The 18,209-nt window shown below is 48.8% G+C and overlaps 1 protein-coding gene across 3 annotated transcripts in view; it reads right to left on the bottom strand.

Annotated features, from left to right (window-relative positions):
• Positions 1-9,156: 9,156 nt before the first annotated feature.
• GRK3 (G protein-coupled receptor kinase 3) overlaps positions 9,157-18,209 on the bottom strand; it is a 119,356-nt gene continuing 110,303 nt past the window's right edge. For 2 of the 3 annotated variants that reach the window (XM_032395211.1, XM_032395213.1), the window contains 4 exons: positions 17,249-17,411; positions 14,805-14,941; positions 11,395-11,508; positions 9,157-10,361 (listed from right to left, as the gene is read on the bottom strand). In XM_032395211.1, the coding sequence (XP_032251102.1) occupies positions 10,200-10,361; positions 11,395-11,508; positions 14,805-14,941; positions 17,249-17,411 (576 nt within the window). In that variant the 3' untranslated portion in view covers positions 9,157-10,199. Of the gene's footprint in view, positions 10,362-11,037; positions 11,268-11,394; positions 11,509-14,804; positions 14,942-17,248; positions 17,412-18,209 lie in introns of those variants that run through there. The other variant, XM_032395212.1, reaches the window with a different exon arrangement.

The raw sequence follows: 18,209 nt of genomic DNA, 5'->3' as shown, positions 1-18,209 counted from the left end.
ACCAGAGCAGGCATCCCAGGACCTGGTCCCACATCATGCGTTCTCTAGACGTCTGTTGGTCTGTCTGTCCATCTCCCATCGGTCTGTGTTCTCCTGTTCATCCCGGTCACCCAGTACCAAGCCAGGCACTGAGCAGGTGCTCATGGAATCTTTGGTGGACAAAGTAGCCAGTGAACAGAAAACTATAGCCTGGATTGTGGAGGTGGGAGAGATCCCTGTAGAGAGACCCCCGAAGCCCACCCCCTGGCCTCAGGGTTCCCTTCTATAAAACGGGGATCCTGATGCCACTGACCGTTCTAGTCCTTTATGGCCCGTGGTAGGTGCTCAGTGAATGTTTGTTGAATGACTGAATGATCAAATGTAGATCTATAAAAGTTTTCCTAGCTCTGCCCCGCCTGCAGAGGAGAGCCAACACTGACCTTCCTAGTGATGCTGGTGTCCTCTCACAGGATGGCCTCGGGTGTCCTGCTGGCCCCCCAGAGGGTTTTCCTCCCCTCGCACACCCCATGCTCAGAGGAGCCAGGCTCGTGGTGTCCTTGTCAGGGTGACAATCCTGTAGTGCAGGGGAGTGGTCCCGAATGCATATACTCTCCCATATCTGGCCTTCTGTTGGCAACTAATTTCTCTCTGCTTTTTATTATCTTTCCCCAAAGCATCCATTAAGCTTAGCCATAGCCACCCGGTCCCACTGTCCAGGATTTATTCTCTCTGCCACTTTTCTCAAATGCTTTGCTGCCCTAAATAAAGAAGTAAACGGAAGCAAGCTCAAAATGGGTAAGTTTATTCAGGAATAGCAGAGGGATTGCAATTCAGGACAAGCAAGCTGCAGGCGAATAGGGTCACAGGTTTGGGTAGGTTGTATTGATGGGCAGGGAACATAAAGAGGGGACAGTTCAGCGAGGGTCTGTGACAATCAATGACAAACGGACACCAGCTCTGAAAATTCCCCGAGCAGATGGAACCAGTCCAGCCACACAAACAAAGGTCCATTCAGCCCACTTTGTGAGACCAAACTGACCTGCATCACCTCTGGGTCACCCCTCTAGCAAAGTTTCCTACGGTGGATATGGGACAACCTCTGACGAACACCTCATCATCCAAGGAAATTGCAACACGATCAATCTTCTATAAATCAGGAAAATCAGTCTCTTAGCCTTGAGGTTTTATCTTCCCGGGGGGCACATGCACGAGCCTCCTTTTCTATGTTCCAGTTCTTAGATTTAGCATTTTTTTTTTCCCAGCTCGATAGGACAAAGCATCCAGTGCACCCCCTTCCACCGGCGTACCATCCCCACTCACCTCTGCTGCAAATGCGAACGCTGGAAGCCCCCTCTCTTTGACCCGGGGGTTTCTCTGTTCCACCTGCTACCACCGATTCCCGTCGGTGACCACTGCCAACCGGGCAGTGGGTGATCCAGCCCCCGCACCCCAGGTCAGCACCTGTGATCTCCTACCGCACCCGGGCCCAACACTACAGACTGCTTTCCCGGGGGAAGCGGACTCTGAAATAGAATGTAATGAACAGAACTTATATTAAAGAGTTCTCTTGGTATCTACGCCTATGGAAGGATGGAGAAGGAATGAGGATCGGACAGAGGGAAATGTCTAGCTGTGACGAGGGCCCCCAAACAGGCTGTGGCAACCCCACTGTAACCCTTAGAGCTAGTTTGTTCCCGAATTGGGACCAAGATGGCCAGCCCTTTGTACCTCGGTGCAGACCAGTCACTGGATGTGGGCACCCGGGCAAGGGTGTGACATCGGGCAAGGTGGCGCTCTGTAGCTAAGGCATCCCGAAGGGGCAGACAGCTGAGGGCCGCCTGAGGACTGCATCCCTAGCAGAGACAAGAAGACCTTCCGTGAAGGAGGATCTGGACAGCACATGACGCTGTCCACTCCCTGGCCAAGGTCATCCAGGACATACTTGGCAAGGTGGAGCGACTCGTGACCACATTCAGCACCACTGCTTCTAGCTCTGGACACCAGGCTCCCGTGCTCACCCCTGCGGTCACTGGCCACAGCCGTGGGCAAAGTCGACCCCGAGGCGAGTGGGAAGTTCACTGGCATGGTGTTTCATGCCCCCACCGCCACTGGGTCTCATGGATCTGATCTGCTGTCTAGAAAAATCTGTCCAATACATCGACATCAAGAACAAAATGAAGCCCTGGGCCACACGAAGAACGAGTCCCCCTCCTGCATTTTTTTTTTAAGATTTATTTTATTTTAGTTTTTTAAAGATTTTATTCATTTATCTGAGAGAGAGAGAGACAGAGCACAAGCAGGGGGAGGGGCCGGGGGAGAGAGAGAAGCAGGCTCCCCAATGAGCAGGGAGCCTGACGCTGGGCTCGATCCCACGACCCTGAGGTCATGACCTGAGCTGAAACGAGTCGGACGCTTAACCAACTGAGCCGCCGAGGCGCCCCCCTCACCCCCTCACCGGCTCCTCTACCTTCAGGGCTGACATTACCTTTAACAGCACTGTGTCAAGCTCATTTCCTGGCATGACGATGAATTTGACTACAACCACCACATGGCAGACCTCATGGTCCACACAGCCTCCCAGGAGTTAAGAGCCCTGGCCACTAACCCTGGCAACAACCTTTCACCTTCATGGAGTCCCTGCCCCAACTCTGTCCCCAACACACTGAGAATTTCACATCGTCTGCACCAGGGGTTCGAAACGGGGTGGTTTTGCTCCCCGCAAGAGGCGTTTGGCAATGTCTGGTGCTATTTTGGGTCGTCCAGACTGACTGGTGGGGGGTATGCACTGGCATCTAGTGGGTAGAGGCTGCTCAACATACTACAGGGCACAGGAATGGCCCCGCTGTCCCTCCAGAGAAGGACCCAGCCCCAAACGCACTGAGGCCGACAAATTCCTATGCAGTTTCTAGCCCAGGTCCCTGAGGAAGGGGAAGGCCTTGGGCTCTTGCCCTCTTGTCCTCACCCATCATGCTGCCATGAAGTCCACGCCGTGCACATGGGGGCAGGACTGGGAAGGAAGGCTGGGAACGAAAGGTTGAGAGGGGAGGGCAGCAGATATCCGTGAGGCAATGTGGCAGAAACCGAGGGACCAGGGGGGCACTTCGTTTTTGCTCGCGAGTCCTGCCTATGCCCCTCACATTTACCCTTTGTGGGAAACCTGGAGGATATTTTGGCTGGAATGGTCCGTCGGGCTCATCTCATCCAACTCTCGTAAATCAGAGGTGAGAAAATGGCAGAGCAAACGGGTAGCCCAGAGAGGCCTGCTGGGAGTGGGGTGCCCAGCACTAACCCCTCCTTCCAGGCCCCGAGGGGGGACAGGCTTCCAGCAGCTCTGGGGAGCGGCTCTCGGTTACGTGGCGCATCCTACCACGGGCTCCTCTGCGTGGCCACCTGCTCGCTGCCCACGGAGCTGCCCACCCACCCCGTAGCCCGGCCTCCTGTCGACTCTGTTAAACGGTTTTCGAATTGGCAAACACACGTACATTCCAGGGAAACCAAACAGCTACGTGAGTCCATCCTGCCTTCCTTTTTTCCTGAACCAGCACCACACAGGAGGGCCTTCCAGCTCCAGGACAGGAAATAGCCAGCCTACCCTCAACCTGTGGGCCCCCAAGCGGGCAGCTGGGATCCTGGGGCCACCACCTCCTTGGATTTCTGGTTTAAACTGACATGCACCCCGGGATCTCTCAGCTCATCTCCATGGGAGCAGGAATGGAGAGTGAAGGGTCTGCGCTTCCCGGAGGGACTCCAAGGTCACCCTGGGAGTATGCTGGGGGGCCCGGTGTAGTCTAGACTAACTGGGGAGGAGATGGACGCCCTCCTGGGTCTCCCCGTGGCCCACCTGTCACAGGCTCTTTCCCCACAACATGTCTTGCAGGAGGCACAGGCGGTTGGGTCTCCAAACCCCCGAGCCTGTGAAGCGGGCTGTGCTCCAACAATCCACAAAATCCGCAGGAATGCAGATCAGCGGTCCCCTTCCTCTTTATAAAATCAGCCTCTGCATGGATTGTCCTCAAAGCCGGGATTCTTTAAAAGGCGTCACTTCCTGGGACGCCTGGGTGGCTCAGTCGGTTAAGCGTCTGCCTTCGGCTCAGGTCATGATCCCAGGGTCCTGGGATCGAGTCCCGCATCGGGCTCCCTGCTCCGCGGGGAGCCTGCTTCTCCCTCTGCCTCTGCTTCTCTCTCTGTGTCTCTCATGAATAAATAAATAAAATCTTTAAAAAATAAATAAATAAATAAATAAATAAATAAATAAAAGGCGTCACTTCCTGATGCTTAGCAGCTTGATAAAGAAATTAATTGGCGCGGGGGAGGGGGGGAGGACAGCACACCAAAGTAGGTATCTCTGTACAGAGCCTTTTTATTGAGATTTTTATATAAGCAATTTATCAACACAGGAAACCAGCCTCACTGCTCCAAAATAGCCGTGTAAGACGGTGATACCAAATGACAGCTCGTGCCCGCACAGGGCGGGTGATCGCAGGCGTGGAGCAGCGTCTCCCGTGGGCGAGGACTTCAAACGTGCACTAGTAAGCGGATACTGAGAGAGGGTGACACAGCCCCATGGCACAATCAATGCGAAGCGAGATCAAAACAAATGATAATTTCATAGGTACAATATCTAGATTTACAATATCTAATTCACCCGCTTCACCCTGTTGGGCAACGCACAATAGAAAACGGATTTCTTTCTTTAAGGGCGTGATGCTTGGCCAAGAGCATAGCGAAGACGTGGCCACACCGACGGTTTAATCACGTACGAGGGCATTTGCCTTTATGACCCCATCTTCCAAACCATTTTGCAACAGCGATGCGGTGGGGGCGCCGGGACGTCACGTTCAAAGGCCCTCCGCCTGGAAGCGGGGTTTTTAAACACGGCTGGCCCCCTGTAAGCAGCGCTGAGGACCGACCTCCCATTTAGTACTCGATACGTCAGGCGCAAGAGCCGAATCCCGGGGCGACGGCGAGACGGGAGTGCGGGGATTTGGCACAATCGGAGTAGGAAATGATGCTCTGCGGGCGGCTCTCAGCTCCAGGGGGAGAACGATCCAGAGGGATGTCTACCTGCCCTGTTGGCTTAGTCGGGGCCGCGGCTTTAAAACTGACATCAAGAGGGAATCCCACCGAAATGTGTTACTGAGATTCTTTTAGAATGCAGCCAGTCTGGGAGCAAGCATTTGGGGGTACCTGTCAACAAGCAGGAGGCCTTCTGAAGAGGTAGATGAAAGCAGTATTTCATGACAGGTGTGCTGTCAGACGTCGCCCAGGAAGCACACACGCCTCTCGGCACAGACCCGAGGATAAGCTTTTGTTGCAAACGGTCCATGGCAGTGAGGGGGGGATGTTCGCCCCACGTGGCTGTGCGCGTTATTTCCACTTCATTTTATGAAGCACAGAAAGGGCTGCCGTTTCTTTAAATAACAAACTATACAAATAAAAAGGAGCAGAAAGAAGGAATGTTTCTGACGAAAACAAACATTAAGGATTCAATAAATAATATAAAATGCTTTTGTGCTAAAATAGAACTCTGTTTTTTAATATATATATATATATATATATGTAGTTCGGCAATCTTTACGTTACTCAGAAAAAGCCAAATCTATTGTAATTAGTTAAAACATAGAAAAATACAATTTCACAACAGAACTTAAAAAATGGCCAGTGTTTAGCTTATAAACCACATATAATATATACATCATGGGACATAATCAACTGAGACACAGGGAATTAAATTTCAAGTCCTTTTGTAATTATGAGTGCACGGTTAGAAATAGTTCTCCATTCCCTACCCTTACATGAAAGACGTTTTATATTAGACAGAATAAAATATGGAAGCAGAGTTACCAGTTTTCAGAGATAATTTTGAGATCGTGGTATTAGAGAGTTTACTATAAGAATGTGAGTTGCTGAAACTTTAAAACAGTTTTTGTTTCTGTAAGTTTTTCATGAAATGCATGTACTGTTAACTCATTTTCTGGAGTGGGTGTGTGTGTGTTTCAATAAAGGTAATTTAACATTTGGGGTGCTACATTTACCGATCAATGCTCCCCCGGCCGCGTCCGTGAGTGGCCAGGCATCGGGCACCACGGGGAGGGCATCCCTGTCCCTTGGCAATAAAAGACCAGGTCTGTTAGTCTTTGAGGGTGAAAGAAATCTCAAGCCCATTACAATGTGAGGGAATCGTATTATTCCAGAGTTCGGCTTTCATTAGTTCAACAGGAAAAGAATTCTTTTTAAAATGTGGCCTGGGTCAAAAGAAAAAAAAATTCATATTCGTATGAATTTAAGTAATTGATGAATTCCAATCTCTAGAGTCAACCTTTCATGGGAGGGAAAATCATGTTAGATCTTTAGGGAAAAACGTTTTCGAAATTTCAACTATTAAAGCTCACTCTGGAAGTGGGCATGGATTAAACAGCAAGCCGGGTGTTGCTATTCTGGGGAGCCTTCTTGCGGTTCCAGTGGACGTGTGACAAAGGTCTGTGGCAGCCACAGGGCCCTGCAGGCGGCCACCCAGCCCCCGCACCTGGCCCTCCCAGTGGCTGCGAGGCGCGCACAGATGGGGGGTTAGCTCTGGGTGCCGGGCGCCTTCCTGGAGGGTGCTGGAGGGCGTGCAGGGCCGTGATGGACAGCTGATGGCCTATTCCTAAGTCCAGTGGCTCCATAATCGAAAATAAAGTGACCATGTCTCACAATCATTACTATTCAACTCCTGTTGTAAGGAGGGAAAGAATCAACCAACCCTAACTCAGTCATTTCCTTGGTGCTTGGTGTAAAGGGAGTGATTTTTTTTTTTTTTACTCGCAAGTTAAGGCCTTCCTTCCTTTGCCCCATTTCTACCACTGTTCTTGCCTGGGAGACACCCACTCCACCTGCCCTACAGCCCACGGCCCCCCAGCCACCACCTGTCCCAGACTCCAGTGAAGCCCATCTCCTCTCTGGGCACAAACATCAGTCCTCAGGCGTGCCGAGGAGGTAATTCATCAGGTGTCTCCGAATGACCCAGAAGCACTTCCCTGAACAAAATCACTGAGAAAAAAAAATCACATATGATTAAGTCCTACAGAATCAGTCTTCTCTTATCCCAGCACATTTCAAAGTACCTTTCATAGATCTACATCATGTGAAAAAGGGTCCGACTTCGAGAATCCTGTCTTTCTTCCTCATGTGAAAAATCAATTCCATCGACAAGTCAGATGCTGTATCGAATTGGCCCAACTACAAATTCTGAGTGAAATTTTTCAGATCATCAGAGAAAAGACCACCCTTTGATCTTTTTCATGGAGTTAAAGCTCGCTGTCGATGGGTAAAGGATGTTCTGTAATGGCCTGTGAGGGCCTTAAAACAATTGTTTCTGGTATCCATACGGCGTATTTCAAATCGCACGTCAAGCTAGGTCTTGCTTCAAACAGATGGTTGTGTGTTGTTGCGGGCTTTCCTGAGCGGGATGCTTGCTTTCCTCCACATCTGGCCCCTCTATTTCCACAAAAATTCTGAAACTGTCATGTCTGTGGATTGGCCAATCAGAGGCATGAGAAGCGCAACATGTGCATTAGCAGTAAAACAGCTGGTTTCTATAAGTTTTGCTGAAAAATCATACTTAAACACGATGCAGAAGGGAAAAAGCCCAACTCCCAACTCTGTTCCTCCTAAAGGGTGAGCTGCCATGAAAGGGCAAATGCACCGGAGAGAATATTTTCACTTAGAAAAATAACCTTGGATTGGCTGAAGTTTTAAATTTCTTCCATATACGTTGTAGCGCAGCTGAAAGTCATCTTTATTTTTAGACTTTGCTTTATTAATTCCCTTGATTTATGAAGTCAAGACATTATAACTTTATAAAAATAATATCAACTTTATCTTCTTCGAGTGAGAAAACGTGTGCTGAATTTTGTCCTTTCTCACGGTCTACACGTTGAAGGGCCAACCATCTAGGAACGAGGTGACACCCTTAAAACTTTCTGCAACAGATCTCTAGCACAGTGGCCTTCTTTGGCCTTGCAGGCACGAGGTGCTGGCACAGAAGGGTCCCGGAGGCGTCTTCCATGTGGCCGCGGAGACGCTGGCCCTATCAGATGGCTTCGGGGACAAGTGCAGGTAGCAGGCTCGCCAGACGAGACCCCAGAGCTTGAAATTAGGCTTGGGACAAAAGTGCTCTCAGGGTATTTCCCAATTCCTGTTTCCTTTCTAAAGGACAGATTAACCTCCGGTTCTACTCCAAAGATGGTATCTTTCAAAGAGCTGCGGGTTGGCGTGGCTAATGCCCTAGGTGGGAAATGGGAGAGGATAAGCTCAGACCCTGAAGGAGTCTGCGTCCTTCTCAACAGGAGGGTCTTGGCTCTGTCTGGCAGAGGCTTGGGGCACAGCAATTCCCGACCTGTAAATGCTCAGCGATGGGAGCCTGCGATGGGGCTGAGGACAGCAGTGACAGTGGTCATTAACCACAGCCGCGAGGCAGCTCACCCTTTAGGAGGAACAGCTATTTTTCTGCTGCTAGTGGTTTTTTTTAAAAAAACAGAAGTGAACACCATTCTTCCTGGCTTAAAAGGGAAGGCATGTAAAGAGTGCCTCCGTCCTCCCCTACTGGAAAGAGCAGAGTAGAACATGCGTGCTGATTTAAACCCCAACTGGTAGTTGAGATGGATAGTGGACCTCCACATTTCTTTTCTTCTCCAAAGTGACCCCTATGAAATAAAAAACTCTCAGTAATCATCTTCCAAACTCTCAAAATATAATTTCATTAAGAAGTACTCACTTTCCCAATGAACACAGTGCATGGAAATCTGGAATCAGTAAAAATATCGAGGGCAGGATGCAGATAATGATGATGCTATTTATATTGTTAGTAGTTAACTTAGAAACACACAAGATTGCACTAAGAATAAGACAAATATGTGGACTTTAAAAATTATTGTTATTATTTTCAGTCTGGTGACAGGACTTCACTGGGAAATACACTGGTTCATATAGCCCAGCATAGCCCAGCATTTATTTGGGGCATGAAAAGGGCACAGAACGCATCGTGGGAGAACCGTGGGGAGAAGAGAAGCCCCCGGGATTAGGCAACAGGCCTTCCCGCCCCACTGCTGTCACAGCGTGGGACGACCCACCCGGGGCCAAGTACCACTCACTAATGACGGGTGAAGGATGACACGGAAGTCAACAAACACAGTTAACTCATTTCAACACATTCATTCTTCAGCATTCTTTTGTCAGTAAAATTCATTTTAAATTATACTACAACGTGAAACAGAGCAATTCTTTCCTTCCTTTACACATCCGTTATGGATATGTGTCCCGAGGGCAGGCAGAAGGAACCAGAATGACCCTGTCCTATAACTGCTTATTGTTGGAGCCCAAGACAGACTCACCCCCAAGCGTCCGTGCGCACCCAGACACGTGAAAGTGCGATATGTTTATTTGAAGATTTTTGAAAATCACTGTTGCCCTGAAAGTTAAAACCCCGCTGCCTGTCCTTCGGAATCCCTGTGAAGCCTTCCAATGGTCCACCGTTGAACGCCGTCAGTCATGAGCGACTCCCAAGTCCTCTGAGGGCATGCTCCCTCTGTTCCCTGTCGGAGGCAGGCGGGTACCTGGGTGGTGCCGCACACCCGGCGGGGGCCCAAGGGCAAGCTTCTGAGAAAGCATCTTCAGCTCGCCACGCGGGGCATCAAGAAGTCGGTCGGTGCTGCAGTGCACGGAGGAAACGCGTGCTGACCTCCCGTCCCCCAGGAGCGCGGAGTGGACACGTGTGAGCCCAGCAGAGGACACAGGGCAGCGCTCGGGCCATCCGGCACCCGCTGCCACAGAGGGCTGCACTCCATCTTGGCAAGTCTAAGATATGTTTGATATCAGACATACAAACTGAAGTGATAAGGAGGAATCATTTCAAGTTCTAGGTTCACGTCTACCCAAACAAGTGTGTAAGAAAGGGAAAGAACTTTCGTTTCTTTCTTCAGTAGTTTTGAGAGTGGACAGATGTCATGCGCAGGAGGCACTCAGAAGGGGAGGGAGGCCGGCCCGGGCCGGACCACGGTCACAGCTCCTGTTAGGAGCACCTCGGCGTCCTGGGTCCTCCCAGCCGTGGAAGGGCCCCAGGGACAAGAGGACCGAACCTCTGACCCCCGGACTTCTCCAAAAGACTCCCTCTCAAGGGTGGAAAACCCCCGGTACGGGCTTCCTCGAGGCCCCGTCTCCCCAGGACCCTCCTGTCCCGGGCGTCAGAGGCCGTTGCTGTTCCTGTGACAGAGGGGAGGCTTCGAGAGCTCAACCACGCTGGACCGGGACTTGTTGAGGAACTTGGGGGCGCGGCGCAGGAGTCGCTGAGCCTCTGTAAATGTCTCGGTCAGCTCCTTCTTCCACTGCACAAACTCGGGGTCGCTCTGCACGGACACACAAAGGGAGAAGTTGCAACGGGCGCGCACGGCTGGCCAGCAGAGTGGTGCCTCTGGTCATGACCGTGCCACCCCGCCTTCCGGCGCGCAGCGCTCCGCTGAACTGTGGGCCATGCGGGAGCAGGGCCAGGCTGGCAAGCCCTGCAGGGGACCCCCTGAGCCCCACCCGGAGAAGCACTGATTCGTTCAGAGATCACCTCCGATTTCTGATTTCTAAAACAGCTCAAGTCTATACAGTTATGCCTAAGGAGTTCTGGCTGATGAGCGAGCGCGTCACGTGTGCAGTGGAGGGATGCTTGTTAAACACACACCTCGGTTATCTACTACTGGTCTGTCTCTCTAAATACGCTCTCGTGCACATGCGCACACACACCCACACACACTCCCCCCCACCCATGTGCACACCCACACCCTACACACACCCCCACCCACATGGACACACACACATCCTATACACACACACACCCATGCACATCCACACGCCCCCCCCACACACACTCCCCTCACCCACATGCACACCCACACCCTACACACACACCCCCACCCACATGGACACACACACACACACACACACACACACACACCCCAGTACCCCAGAGGAATTAAATTTGGGCTATAATAGAACTTTGGAGACAGAAAGATGGCATGTCCCTTGAGAGAAGTCACTTTGGTATCTTGTGTTTATTTAGACATGCAAGCCCCAACCTCGAACATGCTGAAAGAGAAGAACTGGGAGAGCAGCTAACAGACCCCTACTGAACACTGATCAGGGTTCTCAGACAGGGCAGTCAGATTATTCCACGTACCTCCTCTCCTGCCATTTTCTGACGTTTGTTCCTATAACAGTAACGGTTAATTTGCTGAGACCCTTGTGCCCCGGGGCTTTCCTGCTACCTAAGCGACAAAGCACGGATTCAAGAAGCTGCTCCATACCCAGGCAGCTGTGTTCGCGGGAGACGCACACAGTTGCTCGAACTTTCGCTTACGGGGAAAAAGTGTTTTAAAAACCTGAAAAACTCACCTCACACTGCAAGACAAATTGCTTCCCTCCTTTTATCCTCAACAAAATGCACTTTTTGTCTTTAATCTGAGTTTCTTCCACAGACAGAATCTGTTCCATTGTCAGTAAATTTTGCTAGCCATAAAAAAAAAAAAGACACATTACTTCACATTATCTCCTGATTTCCTAAGTTAAAGTAATAAATAATCTGGAAAACTATCAGCTTAGGAAAAGTTAAAAAAAAAAAAATCAGCCTTTCCCTTTCTCTGATGATGTTCTAGAAGAGAGGGGAATGGCTAGGAAGGGACATGCACAGAATTCAAATGACGGCATCTTGAAGGAAATGGCGAAGGACGGACTGTCTCTGTAAGACAGCAGCACGGCTGTTCCCTCGACACAGGATCCATTTGGGAACGGCTGTGACTCGCACGTGTCCCTCCCGTGTCGCACGCTCCCCTGAGTGCTATCGACCGAGCTGGGAGGAAACAGCGAAGTGCTGTGCGACATACATGAGCCGATGGGGTGCGGCGGAGCTCCTGACACGGCAGCTCGGGAAGGGTCTGGCAATGTTGGCTGGTGAGCTAAGGATATTTTGAAAGAATGATATCAAAAGGATGCTATAAATACAGGCAACATCCTTAAAAGATGGTCACGCCAGGTCTAGAACACGACTGCTTGCAGTGAACGTTACAGTGTCATGAGTACCTTACCATTTTATGTTTTTTCGGATAAATACTCCAGGACTCCTAAATGAAAAACACCACCATCATAAATGCTCATTTCTCTGTTTCCTGATTTATACCTATGAATCCATCCATCCATATACACTAGGCCGCTCTCAAACAGAACATCGAATGCTGACTTTTAAAACCAAGCTACTGGGGCGCCTGGGTGGCTCAGTCGTTGGGCGTCTGCCTTCGGCTCAGGTCACGATCCCAGAGTCCTGGGATCAAGCCCCGCATTGGGCTCTCTGCTCAGCGGGAAGCCTGCTTCTCCCTCTCCCACTCCCTCTGCTTGTGTTCTCGCTGTCTCTTTGTCAAATAAATAAATAAAATCTTAAAAAAACAAAAAAGCTACCTACTATATCCGATGTTCAAAAAAAGGGAAGATTTTCTTTAAGTTTTCAAATATCCTGAAAAGCTAGATAACTTCCTTTCAACGCACACCACGGTGACTGTCCAGTAGACGGCAGACTAAAATTGGCCCTGGGACAACATGGGTTTGAACTGTGTGGGTCCACTTCTATAGGGATTTTTTTCCCCGTAAATACAGTACAGTTCGGTAAATGTATTTTCTCTTCTCCCTGTGATTTTTTTCTTTTTTTTTAAAGATTTTATTTATTTATTTGACAGAGAGAGATATAGCAAGAGAGGGAACACAAGCACGGGGGGGTGAGAGAGGGAGAAGCAGGCCCCCGTGGAGCAGGGAGCGCCGTGTGGGGCTCAACCCCAGGACCCTGGGATCGTGACCTGAGCAGAAGGCAGATGCTTAACGACTGAGCCACCCAGGCGCCCCTCTTCCTTGTGATTTTCTTAATAACATTTTCTTTTCTTTAGCTTACCCTATTGTAAGAATACAGTATATAAGTCATGTCACACGCAAATTCTGTGTTAACCCGCTGTTCATCACTCAGCCTTCTGGTCAACAGTAGGCTATCAGCAGTCAAGTTCTTGGGGGGAGTCAGAAGTTACCCACGGTTTTCGACTGCATGAGGGGCCAACACCCCTGACCCCCATGTATAAGGGTCAACTGTAAATGTGTAATATGCCCAGGGACACTTATTATCTGGAAATATTATATATTCTATAATAATATATACGGATTACAATTTGTGTGTTGAGTTCATATATTTATAAAATACAATACATATGACATAATATTACACATTATATTATATAATACCAGCACCTGAGTTACAACTCAGGACCCCCAAAGAGACTTACTAATAGCAATTCAGAGCCTAGACGCATTAGTCTGAGGAAATGAGCCCCATGGCACCAGCAGCGGTGAGAAGTCTTATTTATCTGAAAGGAACGTGCTGTGCGGTGGCAATCACTATAATTAAATAGCAATTTACCAATGGGGATTTATTATTTTTAGTTATTTATTTTCAAGGATTTTATTTACTTATTTGAGAGAGAGAGAGAGCCTGCAAGTGGGGGGAGGAGGAGCAGAGGGGACAGGAGACTCCGCACTGAGTGTGAAGCCCGACATGGGGCTCGATCCCACGACCCTGAGATCATGACCTCGAGCCGAAACCAAGAGTTGGACACTTAACCGACTGAGCCACCCAGGCGCCCCTTTACCAACGGGGATTTAAAAAACACATTCCAGGGCGCCTGGGTGGCTCAGTTGGTTAAGCGACTGCCTTCGGCTCAGGTCATGATCCTGGAGTCCCTGGATCGAGTCCCGCATCGGGCTCCCTGCTCGGCAGGGAGTCTGCTTCTCCCTCTGACCCTCCTCCCTCTCATGCTCTCTGTCTCTCATTCTCTCTCTCTCAAATAAATAAATAAAATCTTTAAAAAAAAAAAAAAAAAAAAAACACATTCCAAAATCGAACAAACAAGATTAGAGGTTATTTTACACTTCTGACCACCGGACAATGGATGGGCAGTATTCTGACACATCCAAGACATCAACTATGTTTTTGACATTCGGGACCCACTGCCCTGCTTCCTTGGCCCCAGAGGACTAGCCATTCCCTCCCCAGGAGCAGAAGTATGCCTTCTGCTTGGACGGCCACCTCTGGACGAGCCCTCCACTCCCCACACAGCAGGTGCTGAATAACGGCTACCTGCCTGGCTTCGAGGGACAGTGTGGATTCAAAATGTCTTCTTACCTTGTTCACAAACACTGGTCCTCAAGAAAGGACCTGAGGGGGCAGTGGTATCTTCCTGCCCATGCTATGGACGTCACTTAAACTTTTCCAACAAAACAGAGACCAAAGGAAGTGTTTGGCGACCTCGGCTGTGGGCCCAGCATCACTTAGCTCATTTCATTTGAGCCTGACCGGGGGCGGGGGAAGCATGTGAAGGGGCGACTGAGCACAGGCAGACCCACAACTGTCGTGCTGTGTCACGGACGCCAGACCTTCTTCTCTGAGCTCTGGATTCAGTCGCCTCTGTCTGACTCCAACGTCCTGGATTTGTTTTTTTGTTTTTTTGTTTTTTATCTCTTTTGATCTCCCCAACTACTCTCCAGCCTCCTTCAAACCTGTTTTGACCTCACATTCTATTTTCAGACGTTACAGAATCCTTCTTTGACTCTAAGTTTAAAAGTTAGAGTTTGAACACCAAAATCTCATGTGCACGAGTTTAAATAGATACCCAGAGCTTAGCGGGCTATTTTAGAAGACATGCCAGCCATCTGAACGAGCCATGTGACACTGAGAACCCTGCAAGTCCGTGCTGGGTGGGCCGCTCTGGACTTACCCGGGACTCTCCCTCTCCTCTCCATTCAAGTCTGTTCGGAAAGAGGTAAAAATACCGACGCTGCCATTGAGTCAGGAACGGGTTCCCCAGCTTCAGCATGTACCCGTGCATGATACAGTCCTTCCCCAGAGCATAATCTGAGCAATATAAAATAACCGCAAATTAAATGGGCTCGGACACAGATGGTCTATGTTCTTCTCAGAAACAAACAAATAAAAAAGAATGACACACTCTTTGGAAAAATCAAATTTCTATGAATGGAGGACATTATGCAAATCCTTACCTCCGTTTTGAGACCCAGGTGAGCTGGGGATCGAAAGAACAGGTCTCCGCTAACATACTGAATGGCTGTTTCTCAATATTCGGATACATTCGTGATGTTCCCTCATCGCTCAGAGAGGGCACAGGTTTGTTCCCAAACTATTTTTTCATTATGTGTAATAACAAGAATTGGAGATTAGAGAGGAATTCAATTCAGGCTATGCCCAAAGTACCTTTGCCTTTATGTGGGACTGGGGTTCTCCACTCAATCCCATAAATAATAGTAAGGCGCTTACCAAGCAGCCAAGGTAACACAAGGCTCAAAACTGGTTATTCCTTAAGGCTATATTTATCCCTCAAATATATGGTTACCTAGACAGACTGAGCTAATTCGGACTCATGTTAAGTCCTGATCATATTGTTAGAGTGAAGTACTACCTCTTTTTTTTTTTAAAAGGTTAATTTTAAGTGACTGGCTCTGCTTTCTTTCTTTAAAGGCTTTGGAGACCATGCTAAAAATCATTCATTCACTCCTCCCCTCATTCATTCAACAGCTATTCAGGGAATGCCTGGTATTGGGCATGTTCTGGGCGCTCTGGATTCCGCAGGGCTACATGGCAAGAGACAGAACTCTCGCCCTCAGAGAGCTAATGTTCTAACAGGAGACCCAGACGGTAAACAGATAAGCAATACCCACACTGTCCCGCATACAGGAGGGAAAAGAACCAAGGAGGGAGGGGACAGGTGATCCGGTGGGCTCCCCAGAGCTGTCATTTTAATGCAAAAGTGTTTACACGGCTTAAGTATATGGAAGGTAGAAGCCTTGCAGGTTTACCTCAGAGACCTAAGCCTAGACTGTATTGTTCTGTAAGGTGACTCCTGAGATCTTCAACCAAGAGCCCAGTGATGTCCAAATCAATCATTTAAACATGAAGATAAATTCATTAACTTGCTAGATGCTCTAACTGCAGCTCTAATTAAAAGGATGCACTTCGATAAGGTCATTAAGGTATACTTATTTTTTTCTAGGTCCAATTTGTCAAGATTCTAGTGACATCATGACCCTCCCTGGAGCAAGCTACCATTGACGTAAAAAAGTAATTTCTCGTGTAAAATTTGCTACAGCCAACAGTCCAGAGTGATGTCAATGGATGCGCTGTCTAAGGAACAGCTTAGAAATGAAGCCCCTCTCCCTGCAGAGTGGAGGTGAGCACAGTTGCGGGGCCACGCTGTTCCCTTGGGGTACTCAGGCAGCTTTTACATAAGGAGGAAGCCACCCGGGCGCGGGCACATGTTTCTGAGCAGGTGATAAACGCTACTGGGAAATGAGAAATGATGGGCATGACCGAGCAGCCTGCATGAAGCTGCCCCCATTCAAGTAACTTATTCACACAAAGGAACTGGTTCTGGTCGGTCACTCTTATCATATAACGTTGACCTCAGAAAAGTCTTTGCCTAGACGTAAAGTGAATCATAGCATCGTCCTCAACCACAGTACATTTAAATATCCAAGATCCATTAAAATCTTAGGAAAATCGAGAGCGACAACATTTGGTGAATCAAGAATGGCCGACTGGTTTAACACCGGATGTTACACACTCCACTTTGGAAATCCCAACAGGGCACTCACATGTTGTAACTAAAAATGTGGTCTGGCAATTCCTTAATGCTGTTTGTAAAATAAATGTCATTCTATCCATTTATAGCTCTGGACAAGGGACATGCATGCTAACTTCCTCACCAGAGCCAACTACCATATACTTTGCCAGGCCCAATGAAAAATGAACATGCAGGCCCCTTGTTCAAACATGATTAAGAATGTCAAGATGGTGACAGCCAGTGGGGTGCCCTAGGAGGTGGCCCAGGTCACACGCCCATGAAGCCGGGCCTGCTCCCGGCACGGTAATATTCAGGCTTCAAGGAAGACACTTGCCAACTGGCTCTAGACGCTCCGAGGTCAGAGGACACACTGAACACACTGCTGCTGACTACCTTAATTTACATGTTGACTGAAGACTGAAATACTACACTGAGCTTTTCCAAGCCACATACCACTAGTTAGGGCATCGCCCCTGCCACTCCTGGAAAGTACTTTATGACCCAAATACTTTCCTGGCTTTACAAGACATTTTTTAAAAAATTCATTGCATTGAAAATATTTTGAGACATGCTGGCTATTTTACCTTCTTCGTGTCCAAGTTGCTTATTTTTAGCTCTCTTTCTGGCCTCAATTTTATCCGTGTCCGCGTTCACTGCGTCATAAACTGTTTCTGCCACTTCCTGCTGCCAGCGCTCCGAGATCAGCAAGGGGAAGTTCTTGTAGAGATCTTGGTCGCAATCAAGAAGCTTATTATTTTAAGAGATCAAGATAGTTATGATTTAACATACTTAGCAAGGCAACAGATTCAGAAGTACTCTAACCGTACACGGGAAGATAACGGAACAACGGCACACAACCCTTCAGAGACGGCTCGGTCGCTGTCACAAACGTCGGCTACTGATAACCATGCAGCCGGGCTCCGCCAACGCGCCGTGGACAGCACCTCACGTCCAGTCCCACGTCAGGGAAGATGCAGCCCGTCCTCTCATACCATCTTCGTTACCTTTTCGCCAATGAAAAACTAACCCGTACAGGGCTTTATTTAAAGTACAAAAGGATCCCACCACAAAACAGAATGTCAAGGATGGCGAGGAGACTCTATTTGCAAAAGTAGGAAATTATATCCTGTACTTTGAGAAACAATTAAAAGGGAGAAAGTAGGAGGGTTTTCTCACCACCCTCGATTCATCTGAAAAGTGAGATGAGAAGAAGGGAGAGGAGGCTGAATTTTCCATTCATTCCATGAACCTTCCAACCTTCCACGAACCCAGGGTAACAGCGCGATGAAATGCACAACCACGGCGCTCAGGAGACATGGGGGGTTTAGGCAGCTTCGCCTTTAAGAGGCACTGGGGTAAAAATTACACTTAATGATAGCATTTGTCTTCCAAACTACTACTCAAAATCCTTCATTCCTCCCCCTGAGCTTAGAGGCCACACTCTGAAAATGAGCAAAGAGAATGATTTTATGCCACTGAGCTACATGCAGAAAGGTGAATGATGTCACTGAAAGAAAGGAACACATCTGTCATTCAAAAGCACAG

Source organism: Phoca vitulina, unplaced genomic scaffold (genome assembly GCF_004348235.1).
Source record: "Phoca vitulina isolate PV1807 unplaced genomic scaffold, GSC_HSeal_1.0 scaffold82, whole genome shotgun sequence".
NCBI lineage: Eukaryota > Metazoa > Chordata > Mammalia > Carnivora > Phocidae > Phoca > Phoca vitulina.
This window is presented reverse-complemented; position numbering and strand designations above follow the sequence as displayed.